Source organism: Danio aesculapii, chromosome 22 (genome assembly GCF_903798145.1).
Source record: "Danio aesculapii chromosome 22, fDanAes4.1, whole genome shotgun sequence".
Classification (NCBI taxonomy): Eukaryota; Metazoa; Chordata; class Actinopteri; order Cypriniformes; family Danionidae; genus Danio; species Danio aesculapii.
Window position 1 is genome coordinate 31958054 of NC_079456.1, and position 16484 is coordinate 31974537.

Consider the following 16484-nt stretch of genomic DNA (forward strand, 5'->3'; position numbering starts at 1 on the left):
TTGCATCTTTCCCAAAAAGACTGATGGCTGTATTAGATCAAAAGGGTGCTTCTACTAAATACTGAGAAAAGGCTTTGAATAATTAAGACCATGTGACATTTCAGTTTTTCTTTTTCAATTTGTGAATTTGTGAATATGGGGTGCTGTGTGTACATTAGTAAGGGAAAAAATGAACTTAAATGATGTTAGCAAATGGCTGCAATATAACAGAGTGAAAATTAAGGCGGTCTGAATTCTTTCCGTATCCACTGTACATAAAGGTTTTAAACCATTTGAGGGGGGATAAATCGTAAATTATCCCTTTATAAACTATTATCATCTTCGTGATAACTAACAAAAAATATAGACAGACGCAAGACAATTTTCTTATACAGACAACAATAGGTGTTTCCATCCAAAAATGCAAATTACTTATGCGCAAAACTGTCATACTGCATAAAACATTTGCGAATAAAGCACCGTTTCCATGCATTGAGTCAAACAGAACAAAATCGTCACTTCCTGATAAACTCCCACCAACTATCAAAACGTCATATCAAACTAACATACAGTAGATTTGCCTTTTGACTTTATTCATGCACATTTCAAAGCACGATGTTCAAATGTGTTTTGTTTTTTCCAGCAGATCACTGCGAACAACTGTCATTACTAAATATCCTCACTCACTGCGGTTTTTAATCTAGCTAGATTTGTCCAAACGGCTATCGGTTTTCCTGATCTGTGCAATATTGGAGTCGTGACATTCATCTGCCTTCAAACACAGCTGTGGGAAAAGGCTTTAAGAGGCTTTCACCCCTTCAATGCGCACACACATTGAAGTCTAATCTGGCTTTGGATACGCACATGACTGCTAAAGCACTTGTATCCTTGCTTACTGTCATGCTTGCATGCATGCATGAATGAAGGTTTGACAAGATTCAGTCAGGAATAACTGTGGTTATCGGCTTGTAATCCAGCAGTCTTTTAAAAACAGTCCTGGTGATCAAGAAGGTTTTGTAAAAATCAGGCCTATTAGAGGCTGAAATGGCCACAATGACTATGAAAGGTCATCCAATGCAATTTAAAATGAAATCTTAGGGTGCATTCACACTTGTAGTTCGATTCGTCTGGTACCCAAAATAAAATGATATATTTAGGGCTGGTTCACTTAGCAATTAGCATTCACATTTTATTTAATTTTTTTACAAAACCTAAGGACAAAACAAAACAAAAAAAAGTGTCAGTTATGATGTTTGTTTTGTGGCACAACTTATGAATGAAATCTAATTCTGTGTGCTAGCCTAAACGCTCTGATTTGTTTCAGTATATATAAGCTAAAGCTACATTTTATAACAACGATGTAGCCAAAAGCAGAAAATATGGTTCAACGCTAAGATTTTTTTCGACTGGCTAGGTCGGGCCAGTGGTTCAGATTTTTACTTGCCCTGCCAAAATTTTCACTGGTCCCACCAAAAAAAAGTTAATGGCACATATTTTTAATAATGTGTCAAAAATAACGTCTGTGAATTCAGAATTTAAACATTTAAAAATCTTAATAAATGTATAATTAAAAAAAAATTAATTATTTAAAATTCACAGTTTTATGGAAGCAAAAAGAGCAGTATGGAAAACGTGCAGGTATTATATTGCGGTTCTAAATAATTTAACAAAAGGTGGCTGACTTGCTAAACTGACGGCAAACTGTGCAAAATCTCACTTCATATTTTTCGTCGTGTTGTACCCACATAAATGTCTGCTTCCAAGACGTTAGCCTCATAATTTGATGTTTCCGCCATGTTGCTGTGTCTTCGCTGTACTGGTTGTTACCAAGTTATGGAAAAAATAACGTGCTTACAACATCCAATAAGTTAAGAGGAACCGAAAAGCAATATGGTGTTTACGACATCACAGAGAAGGTAACATTTAAAGGCTTAAAAGCACAAACGGTTTCTCGATTCTAAGTCTGTATTTGCACTCAATTGACAAATAGTCGCACTGTCGCAGGCAAATTACGATCTTGTCTACTGTGCTGAGCGTCTCTCACGCTGGTCCCGGGCTATCAGGCAGTACTTATTGTTTAGCCCTGGAAAGGTTTAACATTTACTTCTATACACTTATCCACGTTGTTTACACATCCATAAAACAACCAAAACACTGTATTACCAGACGTACTCCATCATTGTTGTGTGTTTGTTTGCTATTGTTTTTAATATACATCTTCCTAAATTTGTACTATGCATGCGTATGACATCATTTTCAAAGACTCTCATTTTTGGGTGTTTGTCAGACTCGACAAAGATAGGTAGCATTTTCAAATACTTCCCCAGCAGACACACGATGTCATAAGATGCTAGTATTAGGTTAGATTTAGGTCGCAAGCATCTAAGGACAATGATATTTGGACGTCCAATAACGATGTCAAATGATGTTGATATTTTGTTGATTTTAGGTTGGGTTGGAAAGTGACCAAAATCCAACCTCAAGCCGACAACTTAAACTAACGTCATTTTGACATGAATTGCTGGCATTTAATCATCGGGTATGGCAACCAAAGTCCAATGTTTGATGGACGTCATATTGGTAACGTCTAGTGTTGTCACAATACTGAATTTCAGTACCAATCTGTACTAAAATTTAAAAAAGGTCCATTTCCCACTAACATTTGATCACTGTTGAGCTCAACTAAAAATAAATCAGTAATAAATCAGCTGTAACACAGATACAGGGACACTGTATTGGTTTAAAGTCATGAAGTTTAGTCGATTCATCAGCAGTTTGCTTGTCTGTCAGCTCATAAACAGACTCGGCTGATCTTCGTGGCTTTAAACAGCTTCAGTGTCCCTGTATCTGTAGCTTTGTCTCATTTCAGAGGCTGCATCCTATGAAGGATGCATTCGAAGTGCGCTGCGTCATTGTGGTGTGACAAAGACTGTCTCATTTTAAAAAAAAAATAAAAATGGAAGTCTCCTTCAAACACAGCCTTAAAATGCATCCTTTGTTTCCCGGGTAATGAAGGACACAACCGGTGGATCAAGAATCCCAAGAATCATTGCGCGCTGATAACGCAGGATGCTTTTTAAAGAAAACTCCGGTTTAAATATTTGAAATAGATTTACTTTACGTGAATATGTAAACACATGTTAAAAAACAAAGAGTATGACATGTCTTATGAAAGAGTGATTTTATGGACAGTTTACATTTTTCTGTGCGCATGTATGGTTCAAAGGAAATATATTTCCAGCTTTTATAAACCTTGTTTTGCCTTCAGATCGCTTAATATAAGTTTTAAAATCACTTTGAAAAAAAGTCACTACAAACTGTATTACCGCTTATTAACAGCAGCTGTTACGGTTGCCTAGTGACGAGATCTGTCCTCTGTAGGCTAGATCGTCTCATTTTAAAATGCTCAATAATGGTGAACTGATGAGCTTCACGGCCAATCACAGTCATATCTGTTGAACACCTGAACGCAGTGGCAAATCAGCGGTGTTTAAGAACACGCTCAACAGCGCTTAAATGTTAGCAGGAAATGGACGTTTATAAACTTTCAGTACCGATTGGTATCAAAATTCAGTATCGTGACAACACTTGTAATGTCCACATAACGTCAAGCTGAAACATAAGATGTTGATATTTTCTTGGTTTTAGGTTGTGTTGGAAAGTAACCAAAATGCAACATCTGCCAGATGTTGGACATTTGACGTTGGCCTGATGTTGGGTTCTGACATCAACCCGATCTTTATTTCCAAACAAACTGCAACGTGTCACGACGTTGGGGTTCAACATCATTCTCCATCATGTGCCTGCTGGGTCCATTTTAAAACCTATTTTCAGATGTATGAGGTTTCAGTCACTGTTTCAGACAACATACTGTTGTCATATAAACAAACAAGCAAAAGTTTCTCTTTATTGGCTGAAACAGTGTTGTAAACTAAGAAACATATTGGTGCAAAAACTTCCTCTTGGATGCTTTATTTTAGAAAGTGCAGGCCGCAGCGCTATGATTATATTTCTCTTAGACCACTGAGTCAGGATCCCTTGGGCCGACCAATGAAAGCCTTTATTAGATGAACGACCCTTGCTGGGAATGAAATTTCATTAGTCTCCCTTTAATGTATATCCTCCTCTAATGTCCTCATGTAGTAAATTGCATATGTCAAAATCATTTGTCTCTAGGTTATGGTTCATAAGATGAGCTCCTAAAGCATCTATATTGAATTATGGATGGAGCAAACCGCAGAACCTTTTACATATTATTTTCCTTGTCGGAGATGTTAATTTCAGCTTAATTCTTTATCGAATACATATGCAGCAGTAAATGTTTTCCTATGGTGATGTAGCGACTTTCAAAACTGCTTAAATCTTGTTAAACTATTACTTTAAAGTCAATTAAACATGTCTATCATAACAATTATCTAGAGATATTTCAGTGCTTTTTGGGGGGTCTTTTTGCAACAATTTTAAGTAGAGCACATGTCCTAAAGTCTGACCGCATGATGAAAAGTGCTTTTGAATCAGTGATTGCTTTCAGTAAATCCTAGAAAGGTCTCGGCGGTTACAGAAAAGCCCTTGTGCCAGACGTCAGCCCGTGGGGGTGATCCCACATTCCATCCCCAGAGTAATATTTCTGAGAAACTTTAAATTTACAGGGAGCAGAGCTTTAGGATTAAAGCAATATAGCACGATTTTGCTACAGGACACGGTTTATGTTGCCACAGGTAACCACAGGTGATGTGATGGATTTGAATAGTCAAACATTCAGGCGTTTACCATCAGCTGACTCTCGTTGAATATTGACTTGATAATATTTACTTATACTTAAATGTCCTGGAGACTTTCCATAGAGGTTCCTTTCAGTAAACTTATTTGAATAAAAATGGGTCACTGAACGTCAAAACTCTGGACCCCTTTGACTTTTATTGTATAGACATAAAAACACTTCTGGGGGAAATTTTATGCTGGTAAGTGTTGGTCTAGCTAGTCAAACAGCTTGATCTGATAAACACTGGTTGTTGGTTTAAGCTACTTCAGACACTAGCACCCACCCATTGTGGTCTTCTTAGCAGGCTTTTCCCCTTAAGTTTCTTATCTTGAGTTAATGTGATGACATCATTTCTGACCTGATACTAATACATATAATACTGACCTGATTTTATTTATGCTTTGCTTTTTATACGCTCCCTATACATTTTTCCACCCAGTATGTAGGCCAGTTCAGCGGGCCATTTTGAGTGGACAGGGGAAATGACATCATCTTGCTACTGAAAGTCAAGCCTTGGGCAACTCTAAATTTCACACACCAAAAGAATAAACATTAACAAAAGGTTTGACGACTAAACCACGTCACTGTCAACAGCTCATTTATAATAGAGTTCAAAGCTTTGACGTAATGAGATTTGGGTTAACGCCTGTATGCATCAGGCTAACCTTAAAGTACCTTAATACTATCCAAGCCTCAAACCTCATAAACTGTAGGAATTGGCATCATATTTCAATAACAGGCACCATTCTTAATTATTTTGTGTCGAATGCTGAAAACAGTAGATGCATTGTTCGCCCAATGACATTGTCTATTCTGCAATATACAATGTACACTCAGTGCCAGCACTGCATGGTTTTTATTAACTGTAAAGGTTCATTGCCTTGACCATTAGAATCTTGTGCAAAGGTGTGCAGAAATCACATTTGACAGGATGAATGCAAAGCAGTGAACCACAGTCGAAGAAAATCCAGTACAGCAACACAGAGGTAATCCAGTGCATGCCGAGAGCATCAATTATTCAGTCTGATCACTACAAGAGCATCTGTCAATACATGCTCTGATCAGACACCACTGAAAATTCAGTTTACTCTATAATGTGAGATTAATATAGGCTCTCGTTAGGAAGCTTCCGTAAGTCACAGGACAGAACCCGCAGATTCAGCAGGCTGTAGCCTGCAGTGTGTGTGTGCAAATACGGGCACAGAATCAGCCATATGGCCCCTGCAGTGGATTGACACAAAGCACGACTAAAGTCAGGATTAGTCTTGAGTTCATACACAACAACTCCTGGCCACAAACTGACCCTCCAAAACCCTTTGGCAACAACAAGAATAAGGTAGCAAAAACTGCTGAAGCTTCAAAATACAGGCAAGTCACTCAAGGTCTTGGATGACTTAATTTAAACTCTGCCAGCTTAAAAAAAAAAAGCAGGCGAGTTTGCTTTATCTGTCCTCTGTTCAGCAGAACAGACCCTGTTTATTACAGATAGAAATATCTTTAAGGTCAAAGGTAAAACATTTCATGTGCCTGATTACCGGTTGGTCCTTGGAAGCCGGGTTTTCCAAACCCACACATTGCTGCTACACAGAGTGTGACACTGCATAGCAGCAATGTTGTTGTGTGGAATGTGATCTTGGCAACGGTTGCTATGGCAACAGGTCGCCGCAACTCTGGTCATTGTTTCCCGCTGTGGCCTCAGGTGGCTGAAAGGGCCCAAAAAAATCAGCGATATTTATAACTCCTAATGCACAGCCTTTGAACTGATGTTGGATACAGAATTAAATTACTACAAGCTAATCTTATTCCACAAGTGCTCCCGGCCCAAGTCATCTATTCACCTGTCAAATCAATTTAGAGTCTTGAAAATAGCTGCTCTGGGTCCTTACGCTATGAGAATTTTCTAATTGACACAAAATATATGACCACACGAGGACTGCACAATACCCTTCAGCAGAGGGAAGCTATGGAGCCTGAATCAACTTCCTCTGGAGGAACTACAAACAATGCCTTGATATTCTGAATGTAGTTGAGGACAATGCAGGTTACTTCTGTAAAATGTCACACAGGGAAGAATATACAACTGCGTTTTTTCAGATCACAATTGTTTTTCCTTTGAGACTTAAGGGAGCTAGTAATTCACAGCAAAAAAAAAAAGGAAAAAACAATGAAGCGTCAGCGTCTGAGGTACGGGAAGATTTATGAGGTGAACAAAGAACACAGTCACCATTCAGACAATTCACGTTGCTAAAAGAATATGCTTTAGCACAAGCCCATACACACTGTGGTTCTCCTAAACACTGCGTATGACCTCAAATAGATGCTTTACCTAAGTAAAGATCAACTGGATCTAAAACTGACCAACATGACTCAATGTGAAATGATGGAGAAATGTTTCTAAATATACTCATGTATAATTCTACAGAGTAAATGTATACTATAAATACAATTAAACATTATTTGTTTCCAGAATAAAGCATTTCCATTGAAGCAAATGAGAAAGCAAAGTGCCTCATATAAGCCATTTGCATTTGAAAATCTGCAAAATAATAACTCAAAATGTCCCCTTTGAGTTTATACATAGGGATTAAAATTTACATTAATGCAGAAAGGCTATAAATCCATATAAACTGCTGATGGTTCATCCAGATTGAAGGCGGACATTCGGTGACAAAGCCAGCAGAGATTAAGGACTTTCTTGAAAATGGGTTTTACCCATAACTGGATCTTTATTAGAGATGAAGTAGAGTGGAACGGTCAAAATGACAAATAGCCCTTGTCATCAATATGGACGGAGGTCACACAGTCATATGTTTTTTTTTCTGTGGACGGTGGGTGTATGAATGTGTGACTCACCAACACAAATCATTAGTGACTCACCCGTATGAGTGGTGACAGAAAAGATATATCAGGTGTAAAAAAAAAAAAAAAACTATCTTTGATTTCAATTTTAAAAATACATTCTCAAAAATCTTTACAATCAAAATGTTGTAAGGACTATCACGCAATCTTAATTAAATAAAAATCTTGAATATTTTGTTACTTAATTTGTTTGTATTGAAGTATTTTACATTTGTACATTTCCTGACAAATTATTTAATCTAAAGAACCACAAGATGACTTAAATTCTAGATGAAATAGCCAAAGATTCGTTCTAGCATTTCAGCCTTCCCCACATCTACTAATCAATGTTTAATTCAACACCTGTGTTCAGGTTAAGGGATCTCTGAGGAATCATGTACTGGAATTAATTAATAGATACGCAATGTTCTGGATCATTCTGTGTTTGTTTATAAAAAAGGATAGGAAATCTAAACAGGACAAACAAGTAATTCAACACCTGCCTCCTATTTATTTCACAGAAATAACCATTATAACTCGGTTGCCTAGAAATGCTAGCATTTATCTGTCATAATCCACCTGATAACGCCAGTACAACTCGACTGAACACAAGAATTGACATTAATCCAATGCATGTGATGTGTTCATCGATGGCAAACAAGCAATATTGATGTACAAACATGATAATATACTGTATATTATATCCTAATTTGCATTCAACTTACCGGCATCATTTTGAAAAGGACCTCCAGATATTGTTTATTCCTTATAATGTCTCCCAATATCTGTTTCGTATTATTGTTTCATATGCAGGTAGATCAGGCACGTATTATCCTCTTCTTTTACGTATCATTATTTTGGATTACAGCCTCCTCTGATGTTGTCCGACAACTTTGTAGCGTTGATTTATAATAGAAACCTGTTGCAGAATGAACCCAAGATGAACTCGGTAAATACAGCAAAGTTTCTCATACGAATCTCTCAGACATGGAGAACCGCAGACCACAGATCGCACCGAATCATTTGTGAAGGCAGCGACTCGATACCGCTATTCGCTTTTACGCGACATAAAAATAACGGCCTTCCGCGAACCAATTGAATCCTCTACTGTCCGCTAACCTGATTGCAGGTCCACATTATATCCGCGCGAGCGAGGTTTTTCGCTGGGATCAACAAACGCAACCCAACCCAAGATGACGCTTCGCGAGATTCCGAATCTCCCCGGCGCGTGCATGAGACAAACCCCGCCTCGCGCTACCCGCGCGCTTCCCGCCCACTTCATCACCATTACCTATGAGGAGAGATGGAGCTGTTGTTCAGTGTTCAGCTAACAACACACGGTTTGCGGACTTCATATGGCTCTGATTTAACGTACCCTACATTATTTAGGCTTTTCTGAAATGTAAATTTGTCTAACCTGATAGAAATATAGAATGTGTGAGGTAAATTAATAGTGGCTGCCTGTCAGTACAATACGCTGTTGTGTTTCATTGTTTAGACCATAATACATACACGATTACTAACAAACACTTATAAAATAGTCTAAATCCGAGGCAATGCATATAATAGAATAATCCCTGTTAAAGGGTCACTTAAAAAGTACATTTATGTTATTAATTACATATGTTATTGTTGCAAACCCGAGAACCCATTAAGATGTTTTAGGTGAAATCTGAAAGCTCTCATCCTCCATTGACAGCAACTGTCCCCAATCGTTTAAAGTACAGAAAATGCTCTAAAAACTAACAATGAAAACTCATTATTCTCAGTGTCAGTATATTGTGCACCTTCACGAGTACTGTGCATTGATGTATACCTCAGATGAAATAAAGGACACGCATATCCGAGGTATACATCAGAAGCACTCGTGAACGCATTCCTATTACTGATACTGAGGAGCAGAAATCGTTAAATAAAGAACTCATGTTTTATGTATACAGAATATTGTAGTAGTTTGATAATATTCAAATTGATCCACTAAAAACATATGGTCAAAGTGTCTTTAAGACAAGTCATTTCACTAGGCGACCATCTTTGAAATGCCTCTCGGGCAGTATGCTCGGGCATTCTGTTTGAATGGGAAAACATTTAATTCTTCAAAGTTGCTTGCCAAGCTCATGATTAAATTTCATATTAGGAATCAACAATACAATTAAACAACTGTCTCTTTAGTTTCATTTCTAAACGTTTGAATCACACAATATCTGCAGAAATTTTCATCTGGTTCGAGTTTGTTTGGTACCTTTCTGGACTTTAAACATGTTTGCTCTCAGATTTCACCTAAAACACTTAATTTGTGCTCAGAAGATGATTAAAGGACTCGGGTTTGGATCGACATGAGGGTGAGTAATTAATAACATAATTTTCATTTTAAAGGTCCCATAAAATTAAAATAAAAAAAGTTAGTTTTAGTTAGTATTGTTAGTTTTTAGGATATTTACAAGCTAGTGTGCTCCAAAACAGGGACAAATTTCCATTTAGAAGTTATAACTGATATAAACATGAAAACTTCCGCCCAAGTTGATCAACGATTTTATTCATGTCACCTCACACTACAGTTTCTCATCATATCATAACCAATCAAATGCTCTCTAATATGTAACATGCCCCGCCACCTTCAAGAAGCTTTTCATTTGCTTTTCATTTGATGCACTTGATCTCAACCACTCTCACAAGCAGAGCAGTGATAAAACAAAACACTATTGGCTGTTTTTAAAAAGGGGAGGGGCTACACCATGTCCCACCCTCTCTTTGTGTTTCGATTGAGATTACGTCAAACATCGAGTAAAAATGCATATTTCAAAGCACCGGACCATTAAGAGAATGAACACTACTGATAAGACTATTTGACCAAACAAAATCAAAATTGGATATAAAAGTTCTGAGTGTTATTGAACATGGTAATAGTCTCTCCTCTTAATTAACCATGGCTTTACTATAAAAAAACATAGTTACTGTAGTAATGTGTCAAATAAATGCTTACTATGCTTTTACTATAGTACAACTATCGTTAATTATAACAAGGTCATGCGAATGTGCCATGTCAATACCTAATTTCTTTGGACAAATACAAAGTTCTGTCATGAAACTGTACAGGCTGTTAAATCCAATCCAATCTGCTACCAACTACATGGCACATGTAATTGGTTGCTGTTGCCTCAACAGTCAATATAAGCTTGCTTCACGACATTTAAATACCCCAGTGTCTTTTTCATTTGCAATCTTCAGCACGTGTTTTCAGATACCCTCCTCCACCAGTTTATGGATCTGCTATGAGGGTTAGGTGTATGTTCTGTCTGTGTAGTATACACTACCTTACAAAAGTCTTGTCACCTATAAGTGTTTGGACCAAATCATAACTTTACTTCTAGTTAATCATTTGGCATCACAAGTGGCTTATATGAAAGGCAAAGGCCTCTAGATTACGCTTAATTTACCAAAATAAAATATGATCATGCCTTGATTTTTAATTATGTAATTAGGACAGTAAAGTCTGACCTTGCTTTGACAAAGACAATTGTTCTTGTCACTTAGAAAATGATCTACAGTATAGAATATAAAGTCATGGAGCAGTGGAAAAATAATTAATATTGTGTATGACTCCCATGAGCTTGGAGGACTGCATTAATACATCTCTGCAATGACTCAAATACCTTAATAAAGTCATCTGGAATGACAAAGAAAGCGTTCTTGCAGGACTCCCAGAGTTCATCAAGATTCTTTGGTTTCATCTTAAATGCCTCCTCCATCTTACACCAGACATGCTCAATAATGTTCATTTCTGGTGACTGGGCTGGCCAATCCTGGAGCACCTTAACCTTCTTTGCTTTCAGGAACTTTGATGTGGAGGCTAAAGTATGAGAATGAGCGCTATCCTGCTGAAGAATTTGCCCTTTCCTGTGGTTTGTAATGTAATGGGCAGCATATGTCATGATACCTCAGGCTGTTGATGTTGCCATTCACTCTACAGATCTCTCGCACGCCCCCATACTGAATGTAACCCCAAACTATGATTTTTCATTCACCAAACTTGACTGATTTCTGTGTGAATCTTGGGTCTTTTGTGGTATTTGTGATGACTGGGATGCAGTTCAACAGATGATTCCAAAGGATCAACTAAAAGTCAAGTCATTATCTGTTGCTTTTACAATTGGGATCGATGACAAGACTTTTCTCAGGTAGTCTATTCTCATCTCACATGGCATGTTTGTAAATACACTGGCAGTAGCAAGTCTTGGTACCTGCTCTGCATCTATGCCGCAAAGACCAAATACATTGACATTCCCATATACACATTCAATATCATACTAAATCTCTCAGAGTTGTCATGACAGAAATAATGTATTCACATGATAGATATTAAGTTATTCACACATCAAATATATAACGTCTCTGTAGGTAAGGTCAACAGTTTTTCGGAACAAGGCAAGAAATGTGAAAGTGAGTGGACACTGGTGGACCACAGCGCTTGCCGTTGAAACTAAAGTACGCCATTTTACTATACCCGAGATAAAAACAGCGATGCAAATTTCAGCAGATAAAATGGCATTATCAGGTTTTGCCTTAAAGAAAAACAATCATAATTGTTCATCGAGAGACCAAAATATACCACATGTTTACTGTAATCACATGTAGCTTTTGATCCATGTTTTGGTTTGTAACTTCACCAAACATTAGCAAACCATAGATATACAGTTGAAGTCAGAATTATTAGCCCACCTGAATTATTAGCCCCCCTGTATATTTTTTCCTTAATTTCTATCTAACAAAGATGTTTTTTCAACACATTTCTAAACATAATAGTTTTAATAACTCATTTCTAATTACTGATTTATTTTATCTTTGGCATGATGCAATAAATAATATTTGACTTGATATTTTTCAAGACACTTCTATACAGCTTAAAGTGACTTTTAAAGGCTTAACTAGGTTAATTAGGTTAACTAGGCAGGAAAGGGTAATTAGGCAAGTTATTGTATAACGATGGTTTGTTCTGTAGACTATCAAAAAATATATAGCTTAAAGGGGCTAATAATTTTGTCTTTAAAATGGTGTTTAAAAAATTAAAAACTGCTTTTATTCTAGCTGAAATAAAACAAATAAGACTTTCTCCAGAAGAAAAAAATATTATCAGACATACTGTGAAAATTTCCTTGCTCTGTTAAACATCATTTGGGAAATATTTAAAAAAGAAAAAACTTTCAAAGGGGGGGCTAATAATTCTGACTTTAACTATAAATTTAGTTTAAAAAAAACCCAAACACAGCACAATGCAATGAGCAATTGTTGGGAGGAGTCACACAGAATAGCATTGCATTCTGCTTTGCTTCAGCTAAAAACAATATCAGAATCTGATCATGTTGCAATGATGATTAGGTGTTTTCCAAAATAATCTGAAAACATCAGGAACTAACAGAAATTTGATCTCAGGTATGTGTGGGTATAGGCAGGGACAATGAGTAAAGACCAAATGGGGACTGTTTCAAAGTGGACTGTACCGATTGCAGAGATTGGTTCTATCAACATTCCTCATAGAATTTGCACAATTGGAAGATCAGCATCCAACCACCAGGATGTTATTTCTTTCTACTTATATTTGCATGCTTACCCTGCAGTATTTTCAGCTGAGAGGGCCAAAATCTGAATGACCCAATGCCAATCTGACCCTGTAGCCTCACCACTGGTTTCACAGGTCAAACTGAGAACAGAAACGGAATAAATTAGCATAAGCATCAGACATTTGACAAGTATATATTTTATTTTCCTGACCTACATGGCTAAGGGCTATTGTCAGTGACTAGTTTGTAATGGAAAGACGGGAGATAACTCAAGTATGATGTAAACACCTCTGGACGATCTTTTATCTTAACTGTAAGAGGAATGTCCTTTCAGCACTATGAGTGAGATGATGGCCATCTGGTGGTCTGCATGATAGCATAGTCTGAGAATGTAGTTGAACGGTACAAACCATTGCTATAAAGACAAGCATTTTGAGAGAAATCTGCAATAAAAATATTTAGAATATTTATTAGTTTTATTCTCTGAAGTCATGGGAAAGATTATTGAGTTTCCACAGTCCAAAGGCATGTGGTATATGTGAACTGGATAAACTAAATTGGCCGTAGTGTATGAGTGTGTGTGTGTAAATGCTAGAGTGTATGGGTGTTTCCCAGCACTCATGAGTACTCGCATTGCGGGGTTGTGACTGGAAGGGCATCCACCACATATAAACTCACAGGCTCATTCTGAAAACGTACCTCTATATACATTTCTGGAGAGCGCCAAATATGTCACAGGACGTATGCTTTTTTGCAGTTTTGGTTTTCGCGAATCCACTAGAGGCCGCTGTGTACACTTTTTGTGATCTCAAATTTCTCTTGCGAGTGCCATTTGTGCCTGCTGTTCTTTCGTAAATCCACCAGAGGGCACTGTCGACTGACTGTTTGACTGACTGAATGACTGACTGACCGATTGATCGACTGATTCACCCTCCCCCTTCCCTAAACCCAACAGACAAATTTAAAAAGCAATTAAGAAAAAGTAAAGCCCTCGTGTGATTTTTACCACGTTTTACCACATTCTAACCCTATTATGTACTTGTTTGTTTTATTTTTTGGCTTCTGTTTTTGTCTTACCTGCTTTCTGGAACCGTTCTTCACTAGACTCGAACCCCGTCATCGTGGTCATCTCCTCTCTGTGTCACAAGTCCACCGACATACATGGTGAGCTAACTGGGCAAACTGGTTACAACTGGTCCATACTGAGTTAAGCGGTCAGCTGGTAATCACGAAAAGGAACTGCGTCATACCGCCCCGTAGCGTTCGTTTAAAAAATGAAATGGAGCCATACGTACTTCTGGCTACATAATTCACGATCTGCAGAAATGTATAAAGGGCTACATTTCCAGAATGAGCCTATGTTGAAAAAAAAAATATTTTTTTCAAGAGTAATTGGTGGTTCATTCCACCGTGGCAACCCCAGATCAGGAACTAAGCCGAAGGAAAGTGAGTGAGTGAAGTGTAATCAAATAATGTGATTTTTTTGAAGCGGCTAAGGAATTGAACAAACACCCAAACGTACACACAAAACTACTCCTTTTTAACAGTCTTTTACAGTGGTCGCAGTGCTTTGTAGCACCACTGCCATAGAAAAGAACCCATTAAGCCCCTGTGAGGTTCTATTAAAGATTATCTAAGGTGCCATTTACAACAGTGCATTTGCTTTTTAAAATACATACTGTACATTTTGTTATGTCTTGTATCCATACTACTCCAGCATCCTCGACTTGGAAAAACAGAGCATTCTAAAAAACTCTAAAGACCTACATTTAATTTTGAAATGTTGGTGTTCTGTTTCAATATAGATAGACTGAAACACAAACTTTAGAAAATGGAGGTGTGGATGTTCATAATCACTCTCTGACTGGTCTTCTGAACTATTGCATATTATTTCCTGACTCATCTGACCAAGTATGGATGACGACAAAATATGCCCATACCCAGTAATTAGGGGCGGACCTGACATAGGGAGCATCATTTCCCAGTGGTCTGACGGTCAATTGTGAACCAGCACCCTGCCCCCCTCTCCGTTCTTCACTTACCGATCGCCCTATGCTCTTTACTTAATGATCACCACAGCGATAGATGGCTTTACGTTACATCATTCCCAGGTGAAAATACTGTCCCAGTCCACCACTGCTAGTAAGCGTGAATGGTCACATATCATGCATTTTGGGCTAAAACAGTAAAAATGCTAGTACGGATGCGGAGTGTTTTCAAACTAAAACACAGTTTTAAAACAAACATGCACACATATTTAAGTCTCTTAGTTTAGTCTGAGAAAAGATTTAAAAATGACATTAAAATACAGTGTATTTTTTGAGGATCATGTGGTTTCAAACCTTTTTGGCCACAAGGTCTCCTAATACTATAAACTCTAGAGCCCCCACATGAGACTATTTGCACTGAGGAAAGCATGAAATTAATTCAAACAGCTTTTACCATCATAGCAATTCCCCACTTCTTATGGTTCTACATAGCTCAATTTGACAAAAGTGCTGTAGCACCAGGTGTTATGTGTGACTTAAAGGGGTTGCCCTATGATTACAAGCCATTGATTCACATTTAGTATGGTTTAGCGCCATTTTGTTAGAGTGTACTTTGAACATTTTTCATTTAAACTAACATGAATTATACTGTACATTTAGCTGAATGTGATGAATAGCATTTCATTTCAGACGACAAAAATGTTTTTCTAAACAGAGCCAGAGTAATACTACAGGTGTGTTCACACTGAGTTCTCTAGCAGGGTATATGCAGGAATCCTAAAGGTAATTTCAATACCTTTTTAAGTCTTTTTAAAGACCTTCTCAGAATATTTTAAGACCTCCTCCCCACTTCAAGTTCTAATCCGTATCAAACCTTTAACTTCGTAAACAGTTGTTAACAAACAGTTGTAGTTAAATAAATCAAAAGAGCACAACCATACAACAGAATTCCGATAAGCTTGGAAAAAACAAAGCTTGAAAGAATAAACTACGTGGTTGTTTTCAATGACAGGCTTCAGCCACTGTTTAAACTCGTCTTTCTCCAATCAGGAGTACGCAAACTTACATTTTCCTATTTAGCCAGATGTTTCGCTACATGTGGAGAGCGTCGCAACTTGATATTACCCGGACAGAGGAGCTTGGCCGGACACGCCCAAGCCCAAACTTATCTCATGGATTGAGCATGCTGTTGTTAATATTAGGAGAAAAATACATATATTCATGCTTTTTTTGGAGTAAAACACTTTGGACAAAGCTTGAACAAAAAATAAGACCTCGTAAAAACACAATTAAGACTTTTTAATACCTTTTAGGGGATTGATAATTAATTTATCAACTTTTAATACTTTTCAAGACCCC

At 37.4% G+C, this 16484-nt stretch overlaps 1 protein-coding gene across 2 annotated transcripts in view; it reads right to left on the reverse strand.

The window, feature by feature from the left end:
• tp53bp2b (tumor protein p53 binding protein, 2b) overlaps window positions 1-8795 on the reverse strand; it is a 46540-nt gene extending 37745 nt beyond the window's left edge. For both annotated transcript variants that reach the window (XM_056447697.1, XM_056447696.1), the window contains exon 1: window positions 8305-8795. In XM_056447697.1, coding sequence (XP_056303672.1) covers window positions 8305-8313 — 9 coding nt within the window. In that variant the 5' untranslated portion in view covers window positions 8314-8795. The remainder of the gene's footprint in view (window positions 1-8304) is intronic.
• Window positions 8796-16484: the final 7689 nt, after the last annotated feature.